This window comes from Artemia sp. Qi Xiang Cuo, chromosome 12, assembly GCF_049724085.1.
Source record: "Artemia sp. Qi Xiang Cuo chromosome 12, ASM4972408v1, whole genome shotgun sequence".
Lineage (NCBI taxonomy): Eukaryota > Metazoa > Arthropoda > Branchiopoda > Anostraca > Artemiidae > Artemia > Artemia sp. Qi Xiang Cuo.
In genome coordinates, this window is record NC_142805.1 from 61,431,991 (window position 1) to 61,459,338 (window position 27,348).

At 35.3% G+C, this 27,348-nt stretch overlaps 1 protein-coding gene across 1 annotated transcript in view; it reads left to right on the top strand.

Annotated features, from left to right (window-relative positions):
- LOC148946370 (uncharacterized) overlaps nt 1–27,067 on the top strand; it is a 127,051-nt gene extending 99,984 nt beyond the window's left edge. Inside the window, exons 11-12 of the mRNA XM_089098414.1 lie at nt 12,934–13,161; nt 26,828–27,067. Coding sequence (XP_088954540.1) covers nt 12,934–13,161; nt 26,828–27,015 — 416 coding nt within the window. The 3' untranslated portion in view covers nt 27,016–27,067. The remainder of the gene's footprint in view (nt 1–12,933; nt 13,162–26,827) is intronic.
- Nucleotides 27,068–27,348: the final 281 nt, after the last annotated feature.

Genomic DNA, 27,348 nt, shown 5'->3' on the forward strand with positions numbered 1-27,348 from the left:
CATGAGCATTATAATATGCCTTCTTAAAATATTTTTTTTTTATTGATTTTTGTTTCCTGTTTCATTTAGTTGATTTACTGCAGTTTTACTTGTGCTTAAGTCTGCCCTGGCTAGTTTATATCAATATTATTTATTATGTACTTTGCATTGTTGAATAATTGTTTTCTTTGTCTATATTCAGGGGATATACTCATCTCCTTCGTAACGTCTATTTGAAAACCTTCCCCCGCCACTTATAAATGTCTCCTGGCAACCCTTTCCCCACAGCTTGTCCCGCGGAACCTATTAATTAATATAATTAATTAATTAATATACATTTTTTTGTATTTTATTAATAAATATTATGATATTTAAATTCTATATATTGTAAATTCTTACTTTATCTCCCTCCTTGGCATAGATATAGTGAAGTAATTCGTAAGTGTTGAGTACCCGATGTAACAGCACAGCTGGCCGTGCTGCAAGGAGAGCAGCACATATTTAGTTTTTATCGATTTTCACTCCATCATCCTTTAGTCCGTCTGTTTAGTTAATTTCGATGTTGTGTATTTTCTCTTTCTTTTGCCGCGGAACTTATTATTAATATAAATAATTTTGTTTAATTGTTCCTGAAATCCCAGTCCAAATGCTTCGTATATATATCGGCTGCATTAATCCAAAAAATGTTATGTGAAATTCTTCTGCTTTGAAAATTGAATCCAAAGGGCACCGATTTCAGCAGATCAGTGGGCAAAAGATACCAGTACAAAACCAGTGTCATTTACGCGAGATTTTCAAAACTAAACATCATGGACACCATTAGTCAACTGAAAGTTGTCAGTAGTTGCATGATCGATCTCAATTTATTATTTAGTTCTTTTATTCTTATTAAATTCTTTTATTATTAAAATGTCTAATATTTTAAATTTAATTTTATTAAAAAATTTGTATTAGATTTTTTTAATTATTTCATTGTTATTTATTAAATTCTTTTACTATTAAATATTTAATTATTAATATCATTATATAGTTCTTTCGATTTTCCAGCTGAAGAAAAGGAAACGATTGATGATTTCTTATTTTTTCTGGTGATCACGATGGAATACTGCGCTTTTTTTGTAAATCAGCACCGAAAACTAGAAAAGTTTTAAAGCTCAAATCGGCGCCGTTTTCATTGCAAATCAGCGTTGATTTGGTAAATCGGAGCCGAAAAAAGCTACGTGTGCCCAACCCTTAAGCCCATCGTCTCAAACCAAACAAGTTATATTGATTGGCTCAGCCCATTTTCTCCTCTCTTGTTTGGTTCTTAATATATATAAAAGTTACTCTTTTTTTCAAAATCTGGTATATCCTGTTTTTTTGTTTTTTTTTTCCGAAAGAGTTAGTTTGGAAATGGACTTGTTGATATGATATCAATATCATTTTATTGTTTCTGAAATTCTTGAAAAAAAAGGTATATCACTTACTGCAAAGCCGTACCAAGGATTTTTTTTCGGAAGGGGTTTTACTAAAAAAAAAATTTTTTGTGGGGGAGGGTTTACAAAAAAAAAACCCTCAAAAAACGCATACAAAATTTGTTTATGTCCATTTTTGTTGCGTTTTTACGAGTCAGACAAACATTTTGGGGTAGTGGGGGGTTCAAACCCCCTAACTCCTCCCCTGGATACGGCCCTGACTTACTTGTCTTTCATTATCGTAAAAAAACGTAATTTTTCTGTAGTGTTAAAATTTCAACGTTAAATGAGAATTTTGGTATTTTTGGTAGCTGAAACTCAGGGCTGTCACAGGTTTGTTACAGGGAACATTAATTTTGGTTGACAATTAAACAGGTACTGGCCTTACAGGGTACCAAGAAAAATGCAAAGGGTGTTGTTACATCATTTTTTATGTAATTTTTTACATAGCCTGCAAGGGGGTATCCAGAATTTTTTACGGGGGGAGAGGGGTTACAAAAAAATTAAAAAAACTATCAAACATTTGTTTATATAAATTTATGTACTTTTTAATGAGGGGGACAGAAATCTCAAGGGGGGATTCAAACCCGGTAACCCCTCCTCTTGATATGGCCTTGATGGCCGATTTTGAATATTTTTTTTGTGCCGTGTGTATTTTTTAATTTTTTTTATTCTTTTATTTATTTTTATGAATTTATTTTCTTATATTTTTATTTATTTTAATATATACTTTTTGTTTATTTTTATACACCTGCCACGAAACCTCTTGGACTACAGGCATAAAAAGGAGAAAAAAAAACACTAGCGCATACTTTCTTGTGAGGGTCAGAGAAAAATTGCCCCCCCCCCTCCGCAGAACAGACTCCGAGGTTGTCTTTAGTTTGTAGGTTTTTTTAAATTTATGCCAAGTAACATATCGCCTTTTGGAATACCCCAGCCAAAATGTCTTTAATAATCATTAATTTCTACTTAAAATACAGGGGAAAAAGAGCAAAAATTTAAAGAAGCTCATCAATTCTTCTACAAACTTCGAAAGGAATAAAAAATTTATGGAACAAACCTCTATGAAATGGAAAACTTGACATATTAAAATATGTGAAAATCTTTTGTTAACGAAGATTAACGATAAATCTTATTTGAAGACTGATATTTGAGAAAAGAGAAATAGGTTTCCCAACAACGGTATAATGAGGATAAAGCTGAGTATTAGGAATTTATTTCAACCGAAAATATACAGATTGATAGATTTATTGGACAGGCAGATCTATTGGACGGATGAAGTTATTGCCTCACAGGGAACTTCTACACAAAGAGTATCTTATAACACGGAATAGGTAGGGCCTAGTTGGGGAATAGGTCGAATCTAGTTAAGGAATTGTTAGGGTCTAGTTAAGGAATAGGTAGGTTCTAGTTCTAGGATCCTTTTTTTGTTACTTTTATTCTATTATTTATTTATTTTGTTGTTGTTGTTTAAGGGTACAGTTTTTTGAGTATAATTGAGTTTGTATATACATGTATTATAATGTTAATTTGTCGTACAATGAAATTAATATGGAAATTGAAAGAACTTGAACTAATAAGGGAACAGATAGGGTCTAGTTAGGGACTGGGTAGGGTCTAGTTAGGGAATAGGTCGGATCTAGTTATGGAACAGGCAAGGCCATACCCAGGATTTTTTTTTGGATGGGGTTTTACTCAATTTTTTTTTTTGGGGGGGGGGGGTGCACAAAAAACCCTAAAAAAACGCATAAAAAATCTGTTTATGTCCATTTTTGTTACGTTTTTACGAGTCAGACAAAAATTCCGGGGGGTGGGGGTCAAACCCCCCAACCCACCCCCCTGGACACGACCTTGGGAACAGGTGAGGTACAGTTAGGAACTTGGTGGGGTCTATTTAGTAAATAAGCAGGTTTTAGTTAGGGAATAGGTAGGTTCTAGCTAAATAATAGGTAGGGCTTAGTTAGGGAACAGGTAGGGTCTAGCTAGGGAACACGTAGGGTCTAGCTAGGGAATACGTAGGGTCTAGTTACGGAACAGGTAGGGTCTAGTTAGGTAACAGGTTGGGTCTAGTTATGGAACAGGTAGGGTATAGTTAGAGAATAGGTGGGGTCTAGTTTGGGAGTAGGTAGTGAATAATTTTCGCACGTATCGCAATTCTTTTGCTTTAAATAGTTCTGAAATAAATGATCTCCCCTGGAAAACAGCATGAATAGTCGGGATAAATAGTAGGACTGCTATTTAGCCGCTCCATCCCCCGAAATATCATATTTTTTTTTTCCTTCGCAAAATTCTATGTTTTCACATCATAGTTCATATGTTTTATAAAGTTTGGACAAATATCCTTTTATTTTCCTTACAATTCTGCCGTTATTACAGTTTTGGAAATTGCCCCCCCCCCCCTCCCCAGTTCTCTTGCTCTACGGTAATGATTCGATGATTATAAATATGGATCATGCTCTGTGTAGACAAATACTAGCAAGATCTAATCGTAAATCACTGAAGGCTAATTATTTAATTTAATTATAATTATGTTTTGGTATTATTTGTATATGTGTTCGTTAAAATCATGTTATTTTCATGATGTTAGTGTTGCTCGTTTCAGTTTGTTTCTCGTTTCGTGTGGTCCTAAAGTTATTAGTGAAATTCGGGCTACTGATTATTTTAATATTTATATATATTTATATATTTTTCTCCTTTCTTCCTTGTTTCCCTGGCCATGAAGCCTTTCGGGGGGGGGGGGGGAGTATGAGATCTTTTATATATTTTGTGATAATTTATTGTTGAACAGATGAACTCTGACCGGTTATTTACTTTTTGTTTAAAGTTATGTATGTTTTAAACAGTGGTTTGATTTTTCGAAACACCGACGGGAATAAAAATAAGATGAAGATAGTAATAAAGATGACTTGAAAGGACTAATGAAAATCAACTGAATGTTTAATGTATAATAATTTTAAATCTTGGTAGTCTTAACAATTCGAGATTCAAGAGTTAACAGATTTTTCTGATTTTTCAATGTCATAATTTTCAAAGAAAAAATGTTAAAATATATTTGATGAAATTAAATTAAAATTTAAATCTGAAAATTTTCCTTGATTTTTATTGGGGGTATTTAAATTTTAGTTTCTAGTTTTAATTTGATTTTTGTAATGGCTCTTAATTTTCCCGTCTAGTTTTAGTTTAATTTTTGTTTAGGGTCTTTTCATTCTGATTTTTTTCGAGGTCTTTTCATTCTAGCTTCTGGCGCACGTAGATACGGATGCTTATCTATTGACCCTACTACTCAATTTTTTTTTTTTTAATGAAACTTCACTGTTGTATTTTCTTATTAAAATAAAGGAAGTATATATACAATTGCTGTTTTTTGAAAATCGTTTCAATGCATAAAAACATTTGTGTAATAGCCATTTTTAGTCATATTTCCTGTTTTTTCTTTAACTTTTTCGTCGTTGGATATTTTGCGGTCCGTTTGTGTTCTCATGGCCTAAAATTATTCTGACAAAAATTAACGTTCCTGACTTTTTTAGTTTGGCTGCAAATTCACTTGATGGGTGAACAGACACTATAAGTAGCCCACAATTATAAATAATCTTCTGCTAACCAAAAGCCCATTTTGCTGAGCTTTAGTTGCCTTGCCTGCTAGGTAGGGTGGCAGCTAGGACTCTTGGCTCTCTCAAACGGTCTGTAGCCTTCTGCCCTCATAAATGTCCTCATATTTCCGTTTGGTGGCCATCGAACTCTCAGTTTTCATTTTTGTCTCCTCTCTCTTGTCGTTTCACCCGCTTAAGCTGGTAACTCAGACCTTCGGTCCTTACTTCACATGGGCGGTGCTCGGGTCTTCAGCCATCCCATGATATAATCATAGAGTTGTTCCAAGGCAATTTTTCTGGATTTCTTTTTTATTGGTATTTTTTTGTGGAGTGGGATTAGGTCTTGGGTTAAGTTCTTTAGTCATTCACTTGATTCTGAGACGATGCTGCAAACGGTTCTAGAATATAAAGATACATAGTTTGACTTAGCTTAAAATGGGACCGTGCTTTCTCCTTATTTGGGGCTCACCGTTCTTGGAATCCTGATTAGGAAAACAATAGAAATGAATATGCGCTTTTCGATATTAGGACATTTGTTTGAAGGTAAGCTTATGGTAAATTTCTGACGCTTGAAGAGTCATTATACTGCAAGCTAAGTTTTTGGAAAGACATCAAAGAGACTTTCCGCTTACAAGCAAATTGGTGTTTTTTTAGTGGTGCAGTCACTTTACGTGTTTTAAACCAAAGCTCTATACGCCATGTGCTGTTTATCAGAGCTAAAAAAGAACTTAGGATGGGAACTCTCGAGTTAGAGAGGCTGGTAGATTCTAAATGGGGCTATTGACATAAGTTTGTTTGCAAAATAAAATTACGAACGAAATCAAGATGGCTGTTATTTGCCAGTCTTTCACAAAAAAAAGTGCCAGTCTTATTCACCAGTCTTTAATGAAAAAATGTAAATGTTTTTACTTTTATAACTTTAATAAATCAAATAATATTAACATTTTGATTTTCAATCAATAATATTAACATTTTTTTCTGGATTGGGGGGGGGGTAGGTCTTTGGTTTTTTTTAAGTCTTTAGCCATTCACATGATTCCGAGATGATTCTGCAAACGGTTCTAGTATAAAAAGATACATAGTTTGACTTGGCTTAAAATAGGACCGTGATTTCTCCTTATTTGGGGCTCACCGTTCTTGGAATCCTGATTAGGAAAATAATAGAAATGAATATGAGCTTTTCTATATGAGGACATTTGTTTGAAGGTGAGTATACGATAAATTCTGACGCTTGAATAGTCATTCTACTGCTAGCGAAGTTTTTGGAAAGCCATCAAAGAGACTTTCCGCTTAAGGGAAAAGTTTGTATCTTGTCAAAGTTGTTCGGGAAGATCTATGAATAAAGGTCACTTTTTGCCAAGCAATAGGTCTCCCGAGATGGGATTTAATTTATCCCATCTGGTTGTTGCTAGGGACATTTGACAGTGTGCCAAATCCAATTTCAGATAAGATCTCAACTTGTCAGGATCTCCCTCGACACACAATCCCTAAGGAAAACAGTTTTTTTTTCTATTACTGCAAAATCGTCTCTTTTTTCCCTGATTTCAACTTTGTAACTGTTAGCCAAAAGCAATGCATTTTTTCTTCCTTTTTTTGCGAATCGATGAAACATGCCTAGATTAAAGGGTTAAAAGGTGGTATATTATAATAGATTAAAGGGTGGTATATTTATATATATACTTTTTTACTTGTGCTATTTCAACATATTGCCGATATAATGCTCATCGTTGCATGGAAAGTCTCTCATTTTCTTAGGGATGTCAATTGACTTAAATATAAGGGAGAGGGATGAGGCAAAATGTATTTTGCAAAATCCGGGTGTTTTTCATACAGTATTGTTGTTTTTTCCTTTTTTAAATGAAAATACGAAAAAAAGTTTTTCAATGTAAGTATAAAAAAACTACTTTTTCAAAATCTGGGTGTTTTTCATACAATGTTGTTGTTTTTTCCCTTTTTTTCATGAAAATACGGAAAAAAATTGGTTTTTTAATGTAGGTATAAAAAAAATATTTTTCAATCTAGGGGGCACTCACCCCTCCCCAACAAATTACACCCCTGTCACCACTGTAGACATTATATACATCTTTTAAAAATGATGTTTGATTTCCACCAGTATTGGTTCATAATGATTTCTAAGGCTGCTGGTTGAGTAATTTGATGCTAGTATTTTAATATATTCATGTGCAATTAAAACATGTTAAGTACATGTTTAAACAAATCTTGGATACGTTATACCTTCTTGAAAATCAGAACCATGCAAGGAACTTGTATATTCGGGATCGGAGGACTTTAATTGAGGCCCTTTAACTTTTGTCCCCTCCAGAATTACCGCTCCCTGTCCCCAATATCGCTTGTACAGAGTTGTGTACCACCTTTGACTCATGACTATTCTGAAACTATCTGACGATTGGGGCTAAACTATGAAATTTTAGTCTACAAATTGATCAAAGTACCAAAGACAATGGAAATGAAACATGATTGTTTTAATTGGTTAATTGGGAACTTACATAACCATATATTTTTTAGGTATTTGATTACAATTACAAGGCTAATATTACAATATAGAAGCGTTATATCATTGCGCGGCTTCTCCCACAACGACTAGTAACACAGTTTTTCAACTATTGATAAATATTAATATCTTTGAATTTTAAGGACAAAAAGTATTGTTAAATTTAACTAATTAATTTTGCTTATTTGTTTTCACGGTTCGATATGGCAACTCTGATAACATTCAGGTACTGTGACTGTCCTAAATAAATACAGACTTAGTAGACATATCAGAAATTTATTATAATTCCTACCAAAGTTTGTATTGAAGACTCACTGGATTTATTGTCTACAATTCTGAGGTCAATATTAATCCAGTATAAAAATGCATTGAATACATATTCCAGAAAGTGTTTGATTTTCATCTAAGTTAGTTTTTTTTAGGTTTTTAAGGTGTTTGACTATAATTATAAGTTTATTGGTGCAATATAGAAGTGGAATATCAATGTGCGGCTTCTCCCACCATGACTAGTAACACTAAGTTTCAATTACTAAATAACATTAATTATTACATTAATTAATTAATAATAACATTAATTAATCAAATTAATTAAATTAATTAATTAAATTAATAATAACATTAATTAATTAAAACTCGTTAGGTAATATGACTACTATTAATGAGTACACAAACTACGTCAAACACACCTTAAAATACAAAAGTAAAGAGCAGGATTGAAATTTAAAACAAGCTGAAATTAGCTTTTGTAAGGTATCGAAGTTGTGTTTAGCTCTTTTTGTCAATATTTTGTGATTTCCCCTATCTCTTACTATGTTGTTTAAGTAAAACCGTTTGAGTGTAAATCAAGTAGAAAAATGGGGATTAGTAGAAAATTTTTGTTTCGATATCTACATTCTTAGCTCTATTGTAAATTTAACGACTTTATTAATTCTTCCTCTTTCGGGTAAAATTTATTAAGAATTTTCTTTCAAAATTTTACCATAGTAATTTTAATTCGAAAAAAACTAATTTTTATCGGGATGGCAGTTTTGGCTCTGGCGCAAAATGTTATTTTTGAAACTGAAATTGTCCATTAACAGATTATTTCCAGAGCTAGACTTTAATTGAAATAAATGATGATATATCATTTAATAATTAGGTTAGGCTGAGAAGTAGAACAGCAAGACATATTTAATTATTTATTTAGTTTTATGATCAGTTTTCCAAGAAAGGGCTCGGATGATAAACTTGTGTTTTTTTTGTGTCTGTTTTTTTTTTTAATTCGCGGATTTTTTTTTTATCTCTTCACTTTTATGTTTATGGCCTGTTTTTTATATTTCTTATGTTTTGACTTAATATTACGAATTCGTGTTAGTTAATTTTTTGCATAAAATATTATCTTGAATGACCACATATCGTATTCTATTATCTTTTCTTAAATATTAAATTCTTAATTAAATATTCTATTATATTAATTAAACACTTTATTCTTTTATCTTTAATTAAACTTCTATTATTTTTAATAGAAGGTATATTATTTTATGTGAGAAAATGTTATTATTTTTTAATAACATTCTATTATCTTTAATTAAATATTTTATTATCTTAAATGCTCACAGATGCTATTACAATAAGATACTACTTGATACCCTTTATATACGTATCTCTTTTTTGACACAAGAATATAAACTATAAATTGGAAATTAAAGACGTCCATTTAAAAAAATGACCACACTTCTCTACAATATAGGGTAATATAGAAAAAGGAAATGTATACTTGATTTCAACCAATAAATAATTCTTTATGATAAAGTGAAATATCAAAGGCTTAATAAACTGCTTTGTATTACTATTTCAATTCCGTAATATGTTTACTTAAATAAAGTTTGTTTTAACACATACATCCTCAAGGATTTCCTGAAAAAGTCAAGCATACTCTCTTCTTTCTTAGTTCCCCCTGTTTGCGTGTTGTGCTTAACTGTTGTCATGCCTTTTGTCCCAAATAGGCTAAGCCTCTACTTAATTTTTATCCTTTTTATCTCTCACACGAACCTAAATTGAACAGAAATAAATTTTGATATATTGTTATTCTCTTATGTAGACTTCTTCTACCTCTAATTCTTCTACTCTTCTTCCTCAGATTTATTTGGATTCCTTTGTTCTCTCATGCGATCCTAAGTAATTCTAGTATTCTACTCTTCTACCTCTTCTTCTTCCTCTACTTCTTCTACTCTTCTTCCCCAACCTTATTGGAATCCCTTTGTTCCGTCAGGCGATCCTAAGTAATTTTAGTATTATACTCTTCTACCTCTTCTTCTTCCTCCACTTCTTCTACTCTTCTTCCCCAACCTTATTTGGATCCCTTTGTTCCGTCATGCGATTCTAAGTAATTTTAGTATACTACTCTTCTACTTCTTCTTCTTCCTCCACTTCTTCTACTCTTCTTCCCCAACCTTATTTGAATCCCTTTGTTCCGTCATTCGATCCTAAGTAATTTTAGTATTCTACTCTTCTTCTCCAACCTTATTTGGATCCCTTTGTTCCTTCATGCGATCCTAAGTTATTTGGTATTTTACTCTTCTACCTCTTCTTCTTCCTCTACTTCTTCTACTCTTCTTCTCCAACCTTATTAGGATCCATTTGTTCCGTCATGCGATCCTAAGTAATTCTAGTATTCTACTCTTCTACCTCTTCTTCTTCCTCTACTTCTTCTACTCTTCTTCCCCAACCTTATTTGGATCCCTTTTTTCCGTCATGCGATCCTAAGTAATTTTAGTATTCTACTCTTCTACTTCTTTATCCTCCACTTCTTCTACTCTTCTTCCCCAACCTTATGTGGATCCCTTTGTTCCGTCATGCGATCCTAACTAATTTTAGTGTCCTACTCTTCTACCTTTTCTCTACCTCTTCTTATACCTCTACTCCTTCTACTCTTCTTCCCCAACCTTATTTGGATCCCTTTGTTCTCACACACGATCCTAAGTTAAACAAAAATGCACCTTGATTTTAGTATTCTACTCTTACGCGGACACTACTCTTGTACATGTACTTCTTCTATTCTTCTTCATCGTCTTTATTTGCACCCCTTAGTGCTCTCGTACTATCCTAGGTCGAAAAAAGCACAATGATTATACTCTTCTTCCCCAACCTTATTTGGATCTCTTTGTTCCATCATGCTATCCTAAGTAATTTTAGTATTCTACTCTTCTACCTCTTCCTCTACTTCTTCTACTCTTCTTCCCCAACCTTATTTAGATCCCTTTGTTCCGTCATGCGATCCTAAGTAATTCTAGTATTCTACTCTTCTACCTCTTCTTCTTCCTCTACTTCTTCTACTCTTCTTCTCCAACCTTATTAGGATCCATTTGTTCCGTCATGCGATCCTAAGTAATTCTAGTATTCTACTCTTCTACCTCTTCTTCTTCCTCTACTTCTTCTACTCTTCTTCCCAAACCTTATTGGGATCCCTTTGTTCCGTCATGCGATCCTAAGTACTTTTGGTATTCTACTCTTCTACCTCTTCTTCTTCCTCCACTTCTTCTACTCTATTTCCGCAACCTTACTTGGATCCCTTTGTTCCATCATGCTATCCTAAGTAATTTTAGTATTCTACTCTTCTACCTCTTCCTCTACTTCTTCTACTCTTCTTCCCCAACCTTATTGGGATCCCTTTGTTCCGCCATGCGATCCCAAGTAATTTTAGTATTCTACTCTTCTTCTTCCTCTACTTCTTATACTCTTCTTCCCCAACCTTATTTAGATCCCTTTGTTCCGTCATGCGATCCTAAGTAATTTTAGTATTCTACTCTTCTACCTCTTCTTCTTCCTCTACTTCTTCTACTCTTCTTCTCCAACCTTATTAGGATCCATTTGTTCCGTCATGCGATCCTAAGTAATTCTAGTATTCTACTCTTCTACCTCTTCTTCTTCCTCTACTTCTTCTACTCTTCTTCCCTAACCTTATTGGGATCCCTTTGTTCCGTCATGCGATCCTAAGTACTTTTGGTATTCTACTCTTCTACCTCTTCTTCTTCCTCCACTTCTTCTACTCTATTTCCGCAACCTTATTTGGATCCCTTTGTCCCTTCATGCGATCCTAAGTTATTTTGATTATTTTACTCTTCTACCTCTTCTTCTTCCTCTACTTCTTCTACTCTTCTTCTCCAACCTTATTAGGATCCATTTGTTCCGTCATGCGATCCTAAGTAATTTTAGCATTCTACTCTTCAATCTCTTCTTCTTCCTCTACTTCTTCTACTCTTCTTCCCCAACCTTATTGGGATCCCTTTTTTCCGTCATGCGATCCTAAGTAATTTTAGTATTCTACTCTTCTACTTCTTCTTTATCCTCCACTTCTTCTACTCTTCTTCCCCAACCTTATGTGGATCCCTTTGTTCCGTCATACGATCCTAAGTAATTTTAGTATTCTACTCTTCTTCCTCTGCTTCTTCTACTCTTCTTCTCCAACCGTATCAGGATCCATTTGTTCCGTCATGCGATCCTAAGTAATTTTAGTATTCTAGTCGTCTATCTCTTCTTCTTCCTCTACTTCTTCTACTCTTCTTCCCCAACCTTATTGGAATCCCTTTGCTCCGTCATGCGATCCTAAGTAATTTTAGTATCCACTTCTTCTACTCTTCTTCCGCAACCTTATTTGGATCCCTTTGTTCTCACACGATCCTAAGTTGAACACGATCTGGCGCTTTGGCCTCAACTGCTAAAGTCACAGATGTATAAAGACTCCTATATCCAATTATGGTCCTCCTATTGAACATACAATACAGATTCTTATTCGTTAAGGATCCAGACAGGGCAGCGTTACTTCTGTCTTGTTTAACAATTACATTTTGGATGAAGGCGGAGTGGCCCACATCTTGTATTCTTCGTGGTCTCAACATATATTTTGTTTCATATGTTGATGGTCAGGGTTGCCACATGTAGCATGAAAGTGCTATTTTAGCACTATTACAGTCAATTTTTTTTACTATAGCACCGAAAATTGCTATGTAGAACGCAGATTTGGGAAATTGTAGCACTTTAGGAACTGACCATGGTGGCAACCCTGTTCATGGTATACTCAGTCTAAGCAAGAGCACTGAGCGTATTTCAGAAATCTGTTACTTCTGTCTGATGAGTACTGTAACCTTGGCCTGAAATTTAGTTCAGAAAAATCAGAAGTTGTTCTTTTTGGCTTTTTAACCCTCACCAGCAAATCAGTTCATCTATTTTATTGTTCTTACTAATTTAAAAATATTTGCGCAAATAGAGTTTGTAAAAAACAAAACAACAAAAACATTTATTTTATGAAAAAGACCTAAGAGTGCCCTTAAGAGTAGACCTATGAGAACCGAAGAGCGCATTGGTAAGTTGGCTTGAAGTTTACGATTGGCCAATAATATCTCTGTCTTTTAATTTATAGAACACATGCATCTGCCCCCTGGCTATGATCCGTCCACAATTGGCCGTTTTTCCTATGATACAAATACAGGAATGATGATTGAATCTCACACTGGATATCAGCTTGACCCGACTCAGCCTTTGGGCATTGCGGAGTTTTTGATGGCCAATTATCCTGTTAAAAATATGGATTATGATCCAGATGAGGGAAATTATCCATCAGGAACTTTGATTTTTAATCTTGAAACAGGTAAGGTCTTCTAAGGTCTTCTCCGAAACTTAATGGCCTGTACTTTATTTTCAGTCATAGAGATGGGAATATTTGTTCATTTTTGAGAGAGAGAGAGAGAGAGAGAGAGAATTTGTTAAAGAAAAGGAATAAGATATACAAAAATGGTTAGCTGTAGCTCCGAGGTGCCTCTGCAGCTAAAGTAAGCAATAAATACGTACTTCATAAAAATAAAAAAAGATAAAAACAAAATATAAGACAGGGAGAGGTAGAGGGAGGGAGAGAGAGGGAGATAGATAATGAAATAGAAAACACACACTAAAACACAAAAGAATTGTGAATTATCGTTCAACTGTTACAATAAACGTGAAATCGAAGGAAGAATTAATTTAACCACATGGTGGGTACACAATTAGGACCAAAAAAATTGAACAATTTTACTTATTAACGACACTGGTTATTTCCACCTCAGAAACTGGCTCTAGTCCTATTAGATTCATGCAAAATGGACCAATAGACGACTTGAAGTGGGTCATGGAAGGAAAAGAGCTGATAGAAGAATCATTTTTTCCGAACAATAGCAAAAAAAAAGAGTTGAATGAAAGTTCTTGAACTTTAAGGTCACTCTGAACAAAGAAATGACCGATCACCAAGGTTAAAGGGACACAAGAAGGTGAAGATAAAGGCTTAAGGATGGGATTGATCAGTTTGCAAGTTTTCCAAATATCCTTTCCACATTTAGAAAATTCTGGAAAAAATTCAAGTCAAGCCTTTCTAGTCAAGAATTTTTAATGCTCCTATAAGGTTCGAAACACCAAAGGCGAGAAGCATTCGACCTAGACTTTACTGACATGTAGGGTGTTATTCCTTCTACAGCTTCTTGGAATTAGAGATCTTCTAATCTTCTTAGATTTAGTGAACTCCCTGTATTTAGTGGACTACGATTTTTAAACCTAGAAGCACAAGGGGCTGTAGCACATAGATCAACAATACAATTTTAATAGACCCGTAAAAGGAGTCAAACTGTGGGCAGAATTCTTGTTCATTTAAAAAAATATCTCTTGAATTCTCTGTTAATCTTGACCTGAGTAGGGTTAGCTCATCTTGACTAAATTTAAGGAACCTGAGCAAGGCCGTATCCAGGAGGGGGGTTACTGGGTTTGAACCTCATCCTCGTGAAAAATATCCTGGATGCGCCCTTGAACCTGAGCCTGATGTAAGGCCCTTCTGAGTCAACTTCTTTTCAAAAGTGAAATCAGAGAGGACAGGAAAATGATCTGATCATCAATTTTGCACTAGATCAAATGAGGAGAAAATATTATCAATCAGCCTTAGTCATAGCGACACGCGTTGGGGTAAAAATTGCTGGTAAAGTTCTAGCGGCAAGCAAGGTTGAGAGAAAGTCTACTGTCGTTGAAGACGCCAAATCGCATTGATTTAGGTTAAAATCGCCCATAATAACAGGCTCACACGGACAAGTTCGTATTGTCTCGAAAAGTTCATCAGTGATCTAAAGAAACAAAAGGATAGATCGACATGGGGATTCTTACATATAATACGATGCTTCGCCTGCAATTTCGTATCAATAAACGGGAATTCAAAGGCCCCTTTTTGATTCCTTGATAGGTCATTCTGACGACATGCGGTAATTTTTATATACGCATAAGACCCTGCTTTTGCACCGATTAATCGCTCCATCCTATATCTGGGTATTTCCAGCAGCATTCCATTAATCATATCAATCACACGTGAGACCAGAAACGTGTCACATTGCCCAATAACGTCAGGAAGTTCATCGCAAGCTATTTGCCTCAACTGGGTAGTTGATGAACAAAGGCCCTAAGTGTTAAGTTGAAGGACCGACAAAGTGTCCTCCCGCTTGGTAACCTCTTTTACGTTAGGAATATATCCTCACTATCAATGGAGAAATCCATGAATTGTTTCTATTATCAATACCTACCTAATTATTCATAGTACTCAAAATATCGAGAGTTATTCTGAAGTCGGAGCAGATGCCCAGGGGGAGAGCAGAAATCCCTGGAACCAGAGCTTGAAAAGACTTTAATGCTTACAGGCACTGCAAAATAACTTGCACAACACCTACCCCAGGCTGGATTTATCGAATAAGGCAGGATGGACAGTAACTTCGTAATGGAAATTTTGTGAGCTAATCAAAACTGGAAAAGAGGAAAAGAAAAGGGAGAAAACACTGAAATTGAGTAAGGAAAACCCAGAAAGGAAAAAAGAAGAAATAATGGGGAAATCCCAAAAGAGTGACGAATCAGTAGCAATGAACATTCCGGATTGGACTTTTTCATGGAACAGTGCATTAAAAAAAAAAAAATAAATAAAAAAAAACAAAAAAAAAAGTAACGGTAAATTTCGAACTCATAAGAAACAGGAAAAGAAAACTGAATAAAAGAGAAACAAAAAAGGAGAAAACAAACTAGTTGTCAACAATTTGATAACGAAGTTACTTTATGATTTCAACAATAATTCCAATATTTAAGCAAAAAAAAAGTAACAAAATAAATACACAATATAAACGAAGAAGGAACACTGGTCCGAACGGACCAAAATATTCGTCATCGTATTCGTGATTTTATGTCTCTAGTCGGAGTTTCATTCTCTGCTGAACCACAGGGCTCTCGCTGACATTCTCCCCCTTTTATGTTCTTAGTTTCAAATGTAGGGACGAAAGATCCTTTTTATTTTCGCCCTTCAGCAGGTAGGTCATTTGAAACACTGTATCCTGTTTTCTTTAATTTACCTCATTCTTTAAGAGAGATCATAATTGATCAGTGATCAAACTGATCATAATTCAACAGTGAATAAAAATGGGTTCAGCATTTTTTTTTTTTTTTGGCTACGGTGCAGATTAAGGTTGCTTCACCAACAAATAGTTTTTTTTTTTGTTCTATACAACCCTTATTTGATCAGTATTTGCCATATCGAGTTTTGTTCCGAAGAAGCTTATGCAGTATTATTATCCAGTCGGCATACCTATTCTGTGAATCAGAATGCCATTTCTCCTTTTATATGAACTTAGAATCCATCCGTAGTGCTGATTATTATACGTTAAGCAGTCCCAATTATAATATTTTATTTTATTCTTCAATTTCTTATTTTCCCGTTTTATCTCAAGAATTATAGTAAATAGTTCATCCATTCGCTGGTCAAAGTTCCTTTGCTGGTGATGCATCCATCAAGATGTCTTTTTGACATTTTAGTGTCATTTTGACATTTGACAATAAAATATTTGATTTGGATTAGAACTGCCCAAAAATTCTGAAAAATTTATTATTTCAGGGGGGGGGTGAAAATGATAGCTTCTTACCCTTCTTTTTCATTAGTCATTTATTTCAGCTATTTTGTCATTATATATATATATATATATATATATATATATATATATATATATATATATATATATATATACTACGTTTGTTTTACTACGGAGACGAAGTCCTATATTAGTTCGAGCCTCTCCTTACAGGTAAACCTTGACTCACTGTAATATCTAAGTTATAGACTCCTATGAAGTTCAAGGTTATACGTACACTCTTAGGACTTGCGGTTAATGTTACAAAAACGGATTTTTAGTGGTTCATAAAAATCCTCATTGATTTAAATAGAGCTTATAAGCCATTTTTGATTAACTTCTCAGATATGATCTTCTACACAATTAATTCAGGTCTAAACAAGACGTCTACGAAGATATCCACTAAAAAAAAAATACCAATAAGAATAACATAAATTTATTTTTATAGTTTCTACAAGAAATCAGAATTTACATTTTGCTTATCTTCGACGATACCAAAAAGCTATGATACTTCGGATATGTTCTGTTACACTCTTGATAAATTCCTCTTTAAAAATTAGTACTTGAGAGTTAGAAGGCATACCATTTTTCACCCAGTGGCAGAAAAATTTGCTGTTCGTGTAAGTTAAGCCAGTGAGCCAGTTAAGCCAGTTAGGAGTCATAAGCGATCTGAATTTTGGATTCGGTTTTGTGTCACTACGGTCTTCGGCCTCAACATCTTTATCTACCGCAGGTGATGTACTTTCACAGCTTGTACTACTGGCACCATTATCTTTACTTTTGTCAGTTTGAGTATTGCTGTCAACTTTAATTTCTTTTCGGATTTGAACAGGCTCTTTTGAAGCTGGATGATAGCAAAAAGCTATGATACTTTGGATATATTCTGTTATACTTCTGATCAATTCCTCTCTAAAAATTAGTACTTGAGAGTTTGTAGGTATACCATTTGTCACCCAGTGGTAGAAACACTTGCCTTTCGAGTAAAATAAGCCAGTGAGCCAGTTAGGAGCCAAAAGCCTTCTGAATTTTGGATTCGGTCCGTCACTACGGTCTTCGGCCTCAACAGTTTCTTCTACCGCAGGTGATATACTTTCACAACTCTTACTACTTGCACCATTATCTTTGCTTTTGTCTGTCAGAGTGTCACATTCAACTTTAATTTCTTTTTGGATTTGAACAGGCTCCTTTGAGACAGGAAAATTAACATTCTGAGCTTCATTGACTGGTCCGGATTCACTTTTCTTCGAACTTTCATCTATATAGGATTCTCTATACTTCTTAATCCCCCACGTGATTGCTATTCCAGCAAATGAGACTGGAATCCCAATAGCAGCACATTTAATAATACTCATCTTATAGCTCTCTTAAAATCAATAATGGAAATGCCTGGAAATGCGCGTATATATTGTAAAAGTGACGTCATGGTTGTCACACTGCTGGTGTTTCACACCAAGAGTGACGTCATTCTATCTGTAGTGATATGTTTATACTACTTGAAATGACTTCATACAACATATGACGTCATGCAAAGCAAGGAGAAATTAGACTAATAATAGCAGAATAGTACCTGAGAAATATTTCATTAGTTCTATAACAAGTCTTTTTTTTTAATGAAAGTAATTTACAAAATGGTAAAGCCAAATAAAAACTGATAATAAATTATATTGTGATGAATTATCTAAATTTAGAAATACAAACATATGCGTTCAATTATGTTACGCTGTGTCATTGTTTGGTTACGGTGTTTATTACTAAGCGTATGGAGACTGCTCATAGAAAAAAGCATCCAGAAACTTTTGTTTTGGCTTTGACAGAGCGTGTTTTCACTACCCTGCCTGTTTTGTACAGTTTAAGGAGGCTACAACCTTCCCTGACGATAGAGAGTTAACACAAGGGACAAGAAAAAAAAACATTTTTGCAAATATTTCAACAAATTAGCTCCATGCAAGAATTATACCGTTTGAAAGTTGTTTTTTTTTACCTGATTGAAGGTTCTGGCCGTGAAGACATCACACTTAGAGTTTCGAAACAAAGAGAGCCTCAACCAAGAGCGGATCCAGGATTTTTGTCGGGGGGGTTTTATCCGATTTTTTCCCGTGGACTTTGTCTAACATCCCGTGGTTTTGTCTTTACAGGTATTTTTTAGACTAATTTTCGACTCGGTCAGGGGTTTCGGGGGGGGGGGTTCAAACCGGGTCGACCCCCCCCCCTGGATACGGCCTTGGCCTCAACTGTAAACAAATCTGGTTGCATTGATTCTTGATGTTCTAATTTTGTTTGTCTGCCGTTCAGGAATGAATATCAATGTATATCAAGCTCTCATTTTGCCTTTATTGGTACTTTTTAGTAATCTTGTTTAGTATTACGTCGTCGTGCAGGGATAGGCTCAAGTTTAAGGGATATGTTTATGCTTGACTAGGTGTTAATCACCCACTTATCTGTGTAGCGGGGCCGTATCCAGGGGGAGGGTGTTTTGATCCCCCCCCCCCCAAAAAAAAACGTTTGTCCAACTCGTAAAACGTAACAGAATAGAATGTTAACAAGTTTTTGATGGGTTTTTGAATTTTTTTTGTATCCCATCCCCCCCCCCCGCAAAAAATCTTGGATACGACTAGGCCCCGGCGCCACGCTGGCGCATCGACCGAACGCTGCCAACGAAAGGCCCGGTTAACCACCGCCGAAGTGTCGCAACGCTACCGGCACAGTGCACAAGCGCCGCCGCCGGCAGAGGTGGTGACAGTCGGTTGACTTTGAATTAATTATGCGGCAATTCTTTATTGCGTTAACCGCAAAGTCGGAGCTTTTCTTTTCTCGTGTGGTTAAGTATTTCGATTTTCCTTATTAGAAATCAAGTAGGGCTTGCACTATCCTTGTATCTTTGGGGATTTTCCCGAAAATATATGTCACTCCGAAAAAAAAAAATTGGTCCCCCGAATCCCCAAAAATCACCCAATCACGGTGCCACCCCTAGTGAATTATCACTAGGGACTATTCCTGCCAAATATTACTTTGCATGGCCTCCTCCAGACCATTCAGCGTGTCCCTAGGTGGCGATAGGGGAACGCTCTACAGATATGTAGGGTACCTCCATAGGAGGCACGGACCAAGGGGGGACCTTGTCCCTGGGGGTCCATAATAGAATCTGGGGCACCCTCGCCCGGGGTCATAAATACAGGCGGAGGAGGAAGAAGGCCCCTCAAATGTACACTCAACAGGGCCCACTGGTTTGTCCACAAGTTCCATGAGTTGCAAACCTTCTCCCAGTAATGGGTTAAATTGCATGGTAATGCAGAATACCATCGCGGGAGGATCCTCTATAGGAGGAGAACTGTGACAGGGCGCAAGATCCAGATCTATGGACAACGACCTCTGCAAAGGGCTGCCTTGACCTTTTCGGGGTACCTGCAAGACTGGGGACCTTGCGGTCAACTCTATTCCCACTTGAGGAGCGGCGCGCCTCGAGGAAATTATAGCCTAGTAAACGACACAGCATTCGCACGGGATTCTGACTAATGGACAATTCTTCTGGGATTGGTATGTTTTGATGGGCGTCTTTGGGCTGAAAAACCTCTTCCTAGCTAATTTATCTATTACGGGTTGCCTCCCCGTAGTAGCATAATATTTGTATTCATGAATATATAATGAATCGGAGGTAGTAGGCTTGAGATTGTCTGTACAGGATTTCGACTCTTGTTGATAAAAAAGCATCGCCAAGTGCTGAAAACCATGTTGTGACCAAGATGGGCCCAGGATTGCCCAAAGCCTCCATTCATGGAGGTCCCAGGGACTTCTTGCTTTCCGGTTCTAATCCGGCTTAAGCACTTCGGTGTAGACTTGAAAAGATATGTTATCCCCGTCCTGCACTGGTATCTGGGATCTTTGCTTTTCCTGAGGCAAAAATAATTTTAATGATTTAAAGAACATGAAAATTCGAACTTGGAATGTCACGACATTAAAAAATGACTATCGTATCGACATTTCGATTGACGAATTCAGACGATTCGAACTTGATTTATTAGAAGTTTCAGAAATTCATATCCCAGGGGTAAGACATATGAAATTAGGTGATATAGAATTTATTAACTCAGACAGGAAGGTTGGGGCATATAGACAGGGAGTTGGGCTCATGATGAATAAGGAAGCTGCTAAGTCTTGTTAAGACTGAAAAAATATTAATAATATAATACGAATTGTTCATTTTATGACAAGAAAGATCAGGGCATCAGCTTTAGTAGTATACGCCACTGTAGAACAGACTGACGGAGATACTAGTGACTCAGAAGAATTTTACTTACAGTTCCAGGAGCAAATAGACAAGGTCCCAGGTAGAAATATGATGTTATTACGGGGAGATTTTAACGCCCAGGTTGGTAGCAATAAGGATAGATGGTATCCCAGCTTAGGTAAATTTGGTGTAGGAAAAGAAAACAGTAATGGATACAGACTTTTGCACTTTTGTAGGTATAACAATCTAGTTATAACCAATACGGTGTTTGGTCATAAAATGGCTCATAAGCTAACATGGTATTCACGTGATGGTAAGACAGCAAACCTTATTGATTATGCTATAGTAAACCGAAGACTGGCAGGATCAATACAGGATACTAGGGTATACAGAAGTGGTGTTATTCATCTTAAAAGTAAAGATCACCATCTAGTAGTGTCAAGGGTTAATTTAAAGCTGAAATTTTGGAAGGGTAACTACCTCCCGGGAAGTTATGATGTTAGTAGACTCCAGGATGAGAATTTGAGAGAAACTTTCCAGGAACAGTTGAATACTGCACTTGAGATTTTAAAGCTGGATAATGTGGAAGATGGTTGGAATTGTTGTAGAAAAAATAATTTGTGAAATTGCTGAAGGTGTCTTAGGGAAGAAAGCTAGAACTGCAGCTAAGAATAATAGTCAAAAAGATATATTTTTAATAGAAAGGAGAAAGGACTTGTACAAGAATTATCTGAGTGATAGATCGCATGAAAACAAAAGAAATGTAAAGAAAGTGGAGAAAGCATTGAAATATGAACTAAGGAGGTGTGAAGTAGAGGCCATGGATAAAATTGCTGAGGATTTAGGAGATGCAGCTAGACGACATAATTGTAAAATATTGTACTGGCACGTTAACAAATTGAGAGGTAGTAGTCAATCCGGGCTTGTCCCAGTTAAAGATAGGAACGGGGTGGCAATTAGCGATAAGGAAACAGCTAAAGCGAGATGGGCCGAACATTTTGAGAACTTGCTTAACCAAGATAGAGTTCCAGGAATAGATATAGAGGAAAATGAAAAAGTTTGTGATACCTCGGATGTAACAGAAGATTTGTTTTGTGAGGAGGAAATGGCAGAATTACTAAAAGAATTGAAAAATAACAAGGCTCCAGGTGCTGATAGGGTGGTAAATGAGTTTCTTAGATATGGTGGCTCTGAGGTTAGAAATAAGTTACTGAAGATTATGATTATGATTTTTGAAAAAGGGAAAGTACCTAACGATTTTAGGAAAACCTTAATTAAGCCACTTTATAAGAAAGGTGATAAAACTGAGTGTGGTAATTATCGAGGCATTAGTCTGGTCTCTGTAGGTAGCAAATTGCTTAGTAATATGATACTTTTTAGACTGAGAGATGCCGTAGACAAAGTTTTAAGAGAAGAGCAGTGCGGTTTTAGAAAAGGTAGAGGATGTGTTGACCAACTTTTCACTCTTAGGCTAATAATTGAGAAGTGCCTAAGTTTTCAAACACATTTGGTCCTCAGTTTTATAGATTATGAGCAAGCGTTCGATTCTGTTGATAGAGGAGCTTTAGTAAAGGTTTTATCCTTGTATGGTATACCAGACAAATACATTAAAGTGATTAGTGCTATGTACGAGAATAACACTGCTGCGGTTAAGGTAGGAAATGAGGTTAGCAGCTGGTTTTGTATTAAATCAGGAGTTAAGCAGGATTGTTTTCTATCCCCCTTTATATGGATTATTTTGATGGACTTTGTTTTAAGGAGCACAGGAAAGGCAATAGGAGACCACGGAATCAAATGGGGAGGAAACAGTCCCCTGAGCTTAGATTATGCAGATGATTTAAGCATCCTAGATGAAAGTGTGAGCAAAATGAATGAACTTTTAGAGGTTTTGCGAGTTCAGGGTGCTAGTATTGGTTTGAAAATTAATGTTAGGAAGACTAAGTCACTAACGCTAGGAATAAGTAAAGATAAAAGGGTGTCATTGGGTAACGAAAAGTTTGATCAGGTAGAGCTTCACTAACTTTGGTAGTATTATTAGTAAAGACGGTGGGAGTAGCGAAGATGATAAAAATAGAATAGCCAAGGCTCAAGAGGTTTTTTTCACAGTTAAAAAAAGTTTAAAAGAATAGGAAGATAAGTCTGCTAACCAAAATTAGAGCATTAGAAGCTATAGTGATGACAGAGGGCAAATATGTTTCTGAAGCATGGGCGCTTTGAGTAGCAGATGAAGATTTGATAGATGTTTTCCAAAGAAATGGCATAAGGGTTGTTCTGGGTACCCAGCTGACTGACCGTATTTCAAACAATAAGCTGTACGAAAATTTTGGTTCAATACCGCTCTCTAGGGCTATAATGAAAGGAAGGTTGAGGTGGCTAGGGCACGTTGTGCGGATGAAGGATGACAGATTGCCGAAGATTGTTCTTTTTGGCCAACCATCTAGGGCTAAACGGACAGCAGGTCGTCCCCGTCTGGGGTGGGAGGACGCCATAAAGAAAGATTTAAAGGAAATGGGAACTTCATGGGCGGGTGTAAAAAGGGAGGCTTTGAATAGATTGGGGTGGAGGAGGAGCGTGCGTAGCTGTATTGGCCTCAGGCGTCTTGGTGCTGCGATGAGTTGTTAGCAGTAGTAGTAGTAATATATATATATATATATATATATATATATATATATATATATATATATATATATATATATATATATATATATATATATATATATATATATATATATATATATATATATATATATATATATATATATATATATATATATATATATATATATATATATATACAATAATATAAATATATAATATATATATATATATATAAAAAAAAAAAAAAAAAAAAAAAAAAAAAAAAAAAAAAATATATATATATATATATATATATATATATATATATATATATATATATATATATATATATATATATATATATATATATATATATATATAAAACACACTAGCCAAACTAGCCATTTAAAAAACACACGAACAAACAACAACTAAATAAACTAAAAAATGGGGGGGAAAGCAAACCAAACTCCTTCACATTATCAATTCCAGATTAACTTCTACCTCCCGACCTCCCTACCCCAGGACCTCCCATCCACCCGTTCCTCCCTACCATCTCCACACACCCTACCATCACATCCACCCATTCCTCCCTACCATCTCCATACACCCGTTAAACATAAACCAATAGAAATAACCTAGAATGGTCTTTTCACTGAGAAGCTGTTTTTTCTTCCGCAAAAAGTGTTTCTAAGAGACTTAAATTGTCTAACTTCTGATTTTGATTATAAATATAAAACTAGTTATCATATTCATCAGCTGTCCGTGCTGTCACTGATTTTGATAGTTTTTTCAGGGAGGAATTTTTCTCAAGGGATTTTTCGATTTTTTCAAGGAGGGATTATTTTAATTTTCAGTTTTGTTTTGCTTTTGGAGGTATTTATATTTATCATTGAGGACGGCTTAATGGTGGTCTTAGCCGAAATAGCTCAAAACTCTAAATGCTACAAACTATAGACACCCCCTCCTCATAAAAGATCAAAGAGACGAAGCTCTTAATTTAAATCAGGCATGTCAAACCCATTTATCACCAATATTTTTTACAGAACACCAAGTCTTTATCTTCATTCAAAGAAAGGTTAAATGAAGAGCAAGTAACTTTCTATTATCAAACTCACAGGTTCCCCCACTCCCGCTAGTCTCCCTAACATTCAAGAATATTTTATGACATGATATTCATCTGCAGATATAAATGATTGAACTTTCAAATTTCTTTATCTAATTTAAGCTATTCAGAAGCTAAATCGATGAACTTCATTTATCGAGGATTTTGATATTTTCAGATCAAGGAAGTTCATTGGCTCGTAAAATTAGATTTGGTATCCCAAGCTTACAAAAATAAGCTGTTTATTACAAAGCTATTGACTAGGAAAGCACATTGTGAATTATATCGGGGAGAGAAGCCAAATTTCTATAAAACAGTGAATTGGGCTATTGAAACTCTTAGGTGAATTAAGGTCAATAAATTAATCCAATGTAATTGTATAAAAACTATGGAACTCATATTAATAATTATATAAGAACCATAGAAATAATATGTAAAATTCGCACAACTTTGCGGAAGGTGGAGGGATCCCAAATTGGAATTAGCCCCACTTCCTCCTTTATTTGAAGGTTTTAGTGTCCGAGAAATTAATTCACGAAACCAATTCACGAAAATGTATGGTAGGTGGGTAAGGACTATTTAAAACTTTTTAAAACGAGAAGCTAAAAACACATTTTTCAGTATCTAGGGAGGGGAGTAAATTTTGTTTTTAACTATTGTTTAAATGAAAATACAAAAAACGGAATTGTTCAAAATCTATGGATAATTGCCCCACCCCCTCCACCCACTCTTGTAGGCACCCCCTGAACTTGTTTGACTCTTTGCTTTATGTATTTGTGTAGATGTCTTCTGACATGAGGATTGTACCCGAATAGATAACAATAATGATTAAACTGTTTTTGAGCACTAAATAATTTCTATTCTGAGACAAATTCAGTAACTTCTTTCGGAATTGTGCTTGTTCGTTTTATGGATTTGTTCTTCCTTATAGTTGGACGCCAAAACCACCCAGACATTGCTAATTTGTCGTTTATCTCAGCATCAAGGCCGTATCCGGACGAGGGGGGGCGGGGGGTTCGGCGTTTGACACCCCTATATAAACATAAAAACAAATATAAACATAAAAACAAATTTAATTTTTTTTATAAAAATAACAAATATACAAGTTTTATTGATATATAAACAAATTTTGATGCGTCTTTTTAAAGTTTTTTTTGTAACCCCCACCCCCGGAAAACACCCCCCCCCTCCCGAGCAAAAATCGTGGATACGGCCCTGTTCATCATGTCACTAATTCCCAATTTTATCTGGCAACTAGGTAATTTTCTCTGTACAAAAGAAACTGTTATATAAGAGACAATTCTGTGTGAGCATAATAGAAATTAAACTTGCTCACTGATAAAATTCACCTGTATTACCTTATCGCAGCAATCTTTTTTTTCCTTTGTAAAATGGATGGAGAGGAGAGAGCTGTAAATTTTTGGTAAGCATTTGGAAGCACCTCTATGTTGGAGTTTCTAGGCTAATTGTGCATCCATACAACGATGTAGGAGTTTTCACACTAGCATAGCCTAAGGTTTTACACTACGTTCTGTAATCTCCAGAGCAACCTTCGTCCTTAACGTAGGCAGTGCCAAGTAGACTCGTACTCTACTTAGAATGTTACGTTACGCGAATTTATTTTATGCTAGGAAAAAGTCGGGTAACGAGACATGGATGGCTGTATGTCATTTTCTTTTTCAAAATGTATGTTTTGTTTGTGCTGTTCTCTAGCAGCATGGTGGGGTATACAGCCGTGTGGGAGGAATATGATGACGTATTTTACTTTTAGCGGTCGAATTGTTTGTTGACTGGAGGTGGTGAACAAATCTACATATTCATCTATCTATCTATCTATTTATTTGCCTATCCATCTATCTATATTTGTTTGGGGTTTGTTTGTCTGTGTTGTTCTCTAGCAGCATGGTGGGGTATAGAGCCTTGTGGGACATATATGATGATTATTTTTACTTTTATCGGTCGAATTATTTGTTTACTCTATTGGTGAATAAATCTATATATTAATCTACATATCTTTCTGCCTATCAATCTGTCTATCTATATTTGTTTGGGGTTTGTTTGTCTGTGTTGTTCTCTAGCAGCATGGTGGGGTATAGAGCCTTTTTTGGGGTAGTATGATGATTTATTTTACTTGTAGCGGTTGAATTTGTTGTTGACTGGAGTTCGGTGAACAAATCTTATATCCATCTATCTATCTAATCATCTATTTCTTGTCTATCTTTATCTGTCAATCTATCTTTATCTATATCCACATCTATCTATCTATATCCCTCTATATAAATGTATCTTTCTCTATCTATATCTATCTTATCTATCTATATTCACTCTTTTAGGTGAAATGTATATCGTAGATGAAAGTAAGTCTTTTTATCTATCTCCACATCTATCTATCTATATCAATCTATATATATCTTTATCTATCTATATCTATCTTATCTATCTATATTCCCTCTTCTAGGTGAAATGCATATCGTAGATGAAAATAAGTCTTTTATTAAGGAAGAAAAGAACACATTTTCCTTATCCGAGAATGCGATGACACTAGAGGAAAAACTGCCACCAAAATGGGCTTCCGCAGTTGATAGTCAGGGAAGAACTTACTATTATCATATTAGAGATAGAATACCTCAATGGAACAACCCTTAATATAAATTCGATGAATAGAGTGAAACAGAAGAAAGTGAAACAGACATGGATGATGATGTAAGTCAACAAAAAAAAAAAAAAAAAATTCATCTCCTATTTGGGCTTAAAGGTTTAATATACTTTTTGTATGGCTGGCTCAATAGTAAAGCCGTCAGTAGATTAGCGAACACCAGCAGAAGCGGTTTACTGCCGTACTTAGCGTGAACACGTATGTCTTCTGTTTTGATTCGTTTTTTCTTATAAAAAGCTTGAGACAATTTGGTCTGTTGCATCGATAAAAGTTTCTTCTTTTTTAATCAGGACACATAGTGTGAAAAGTGACCCGTAAAGTAG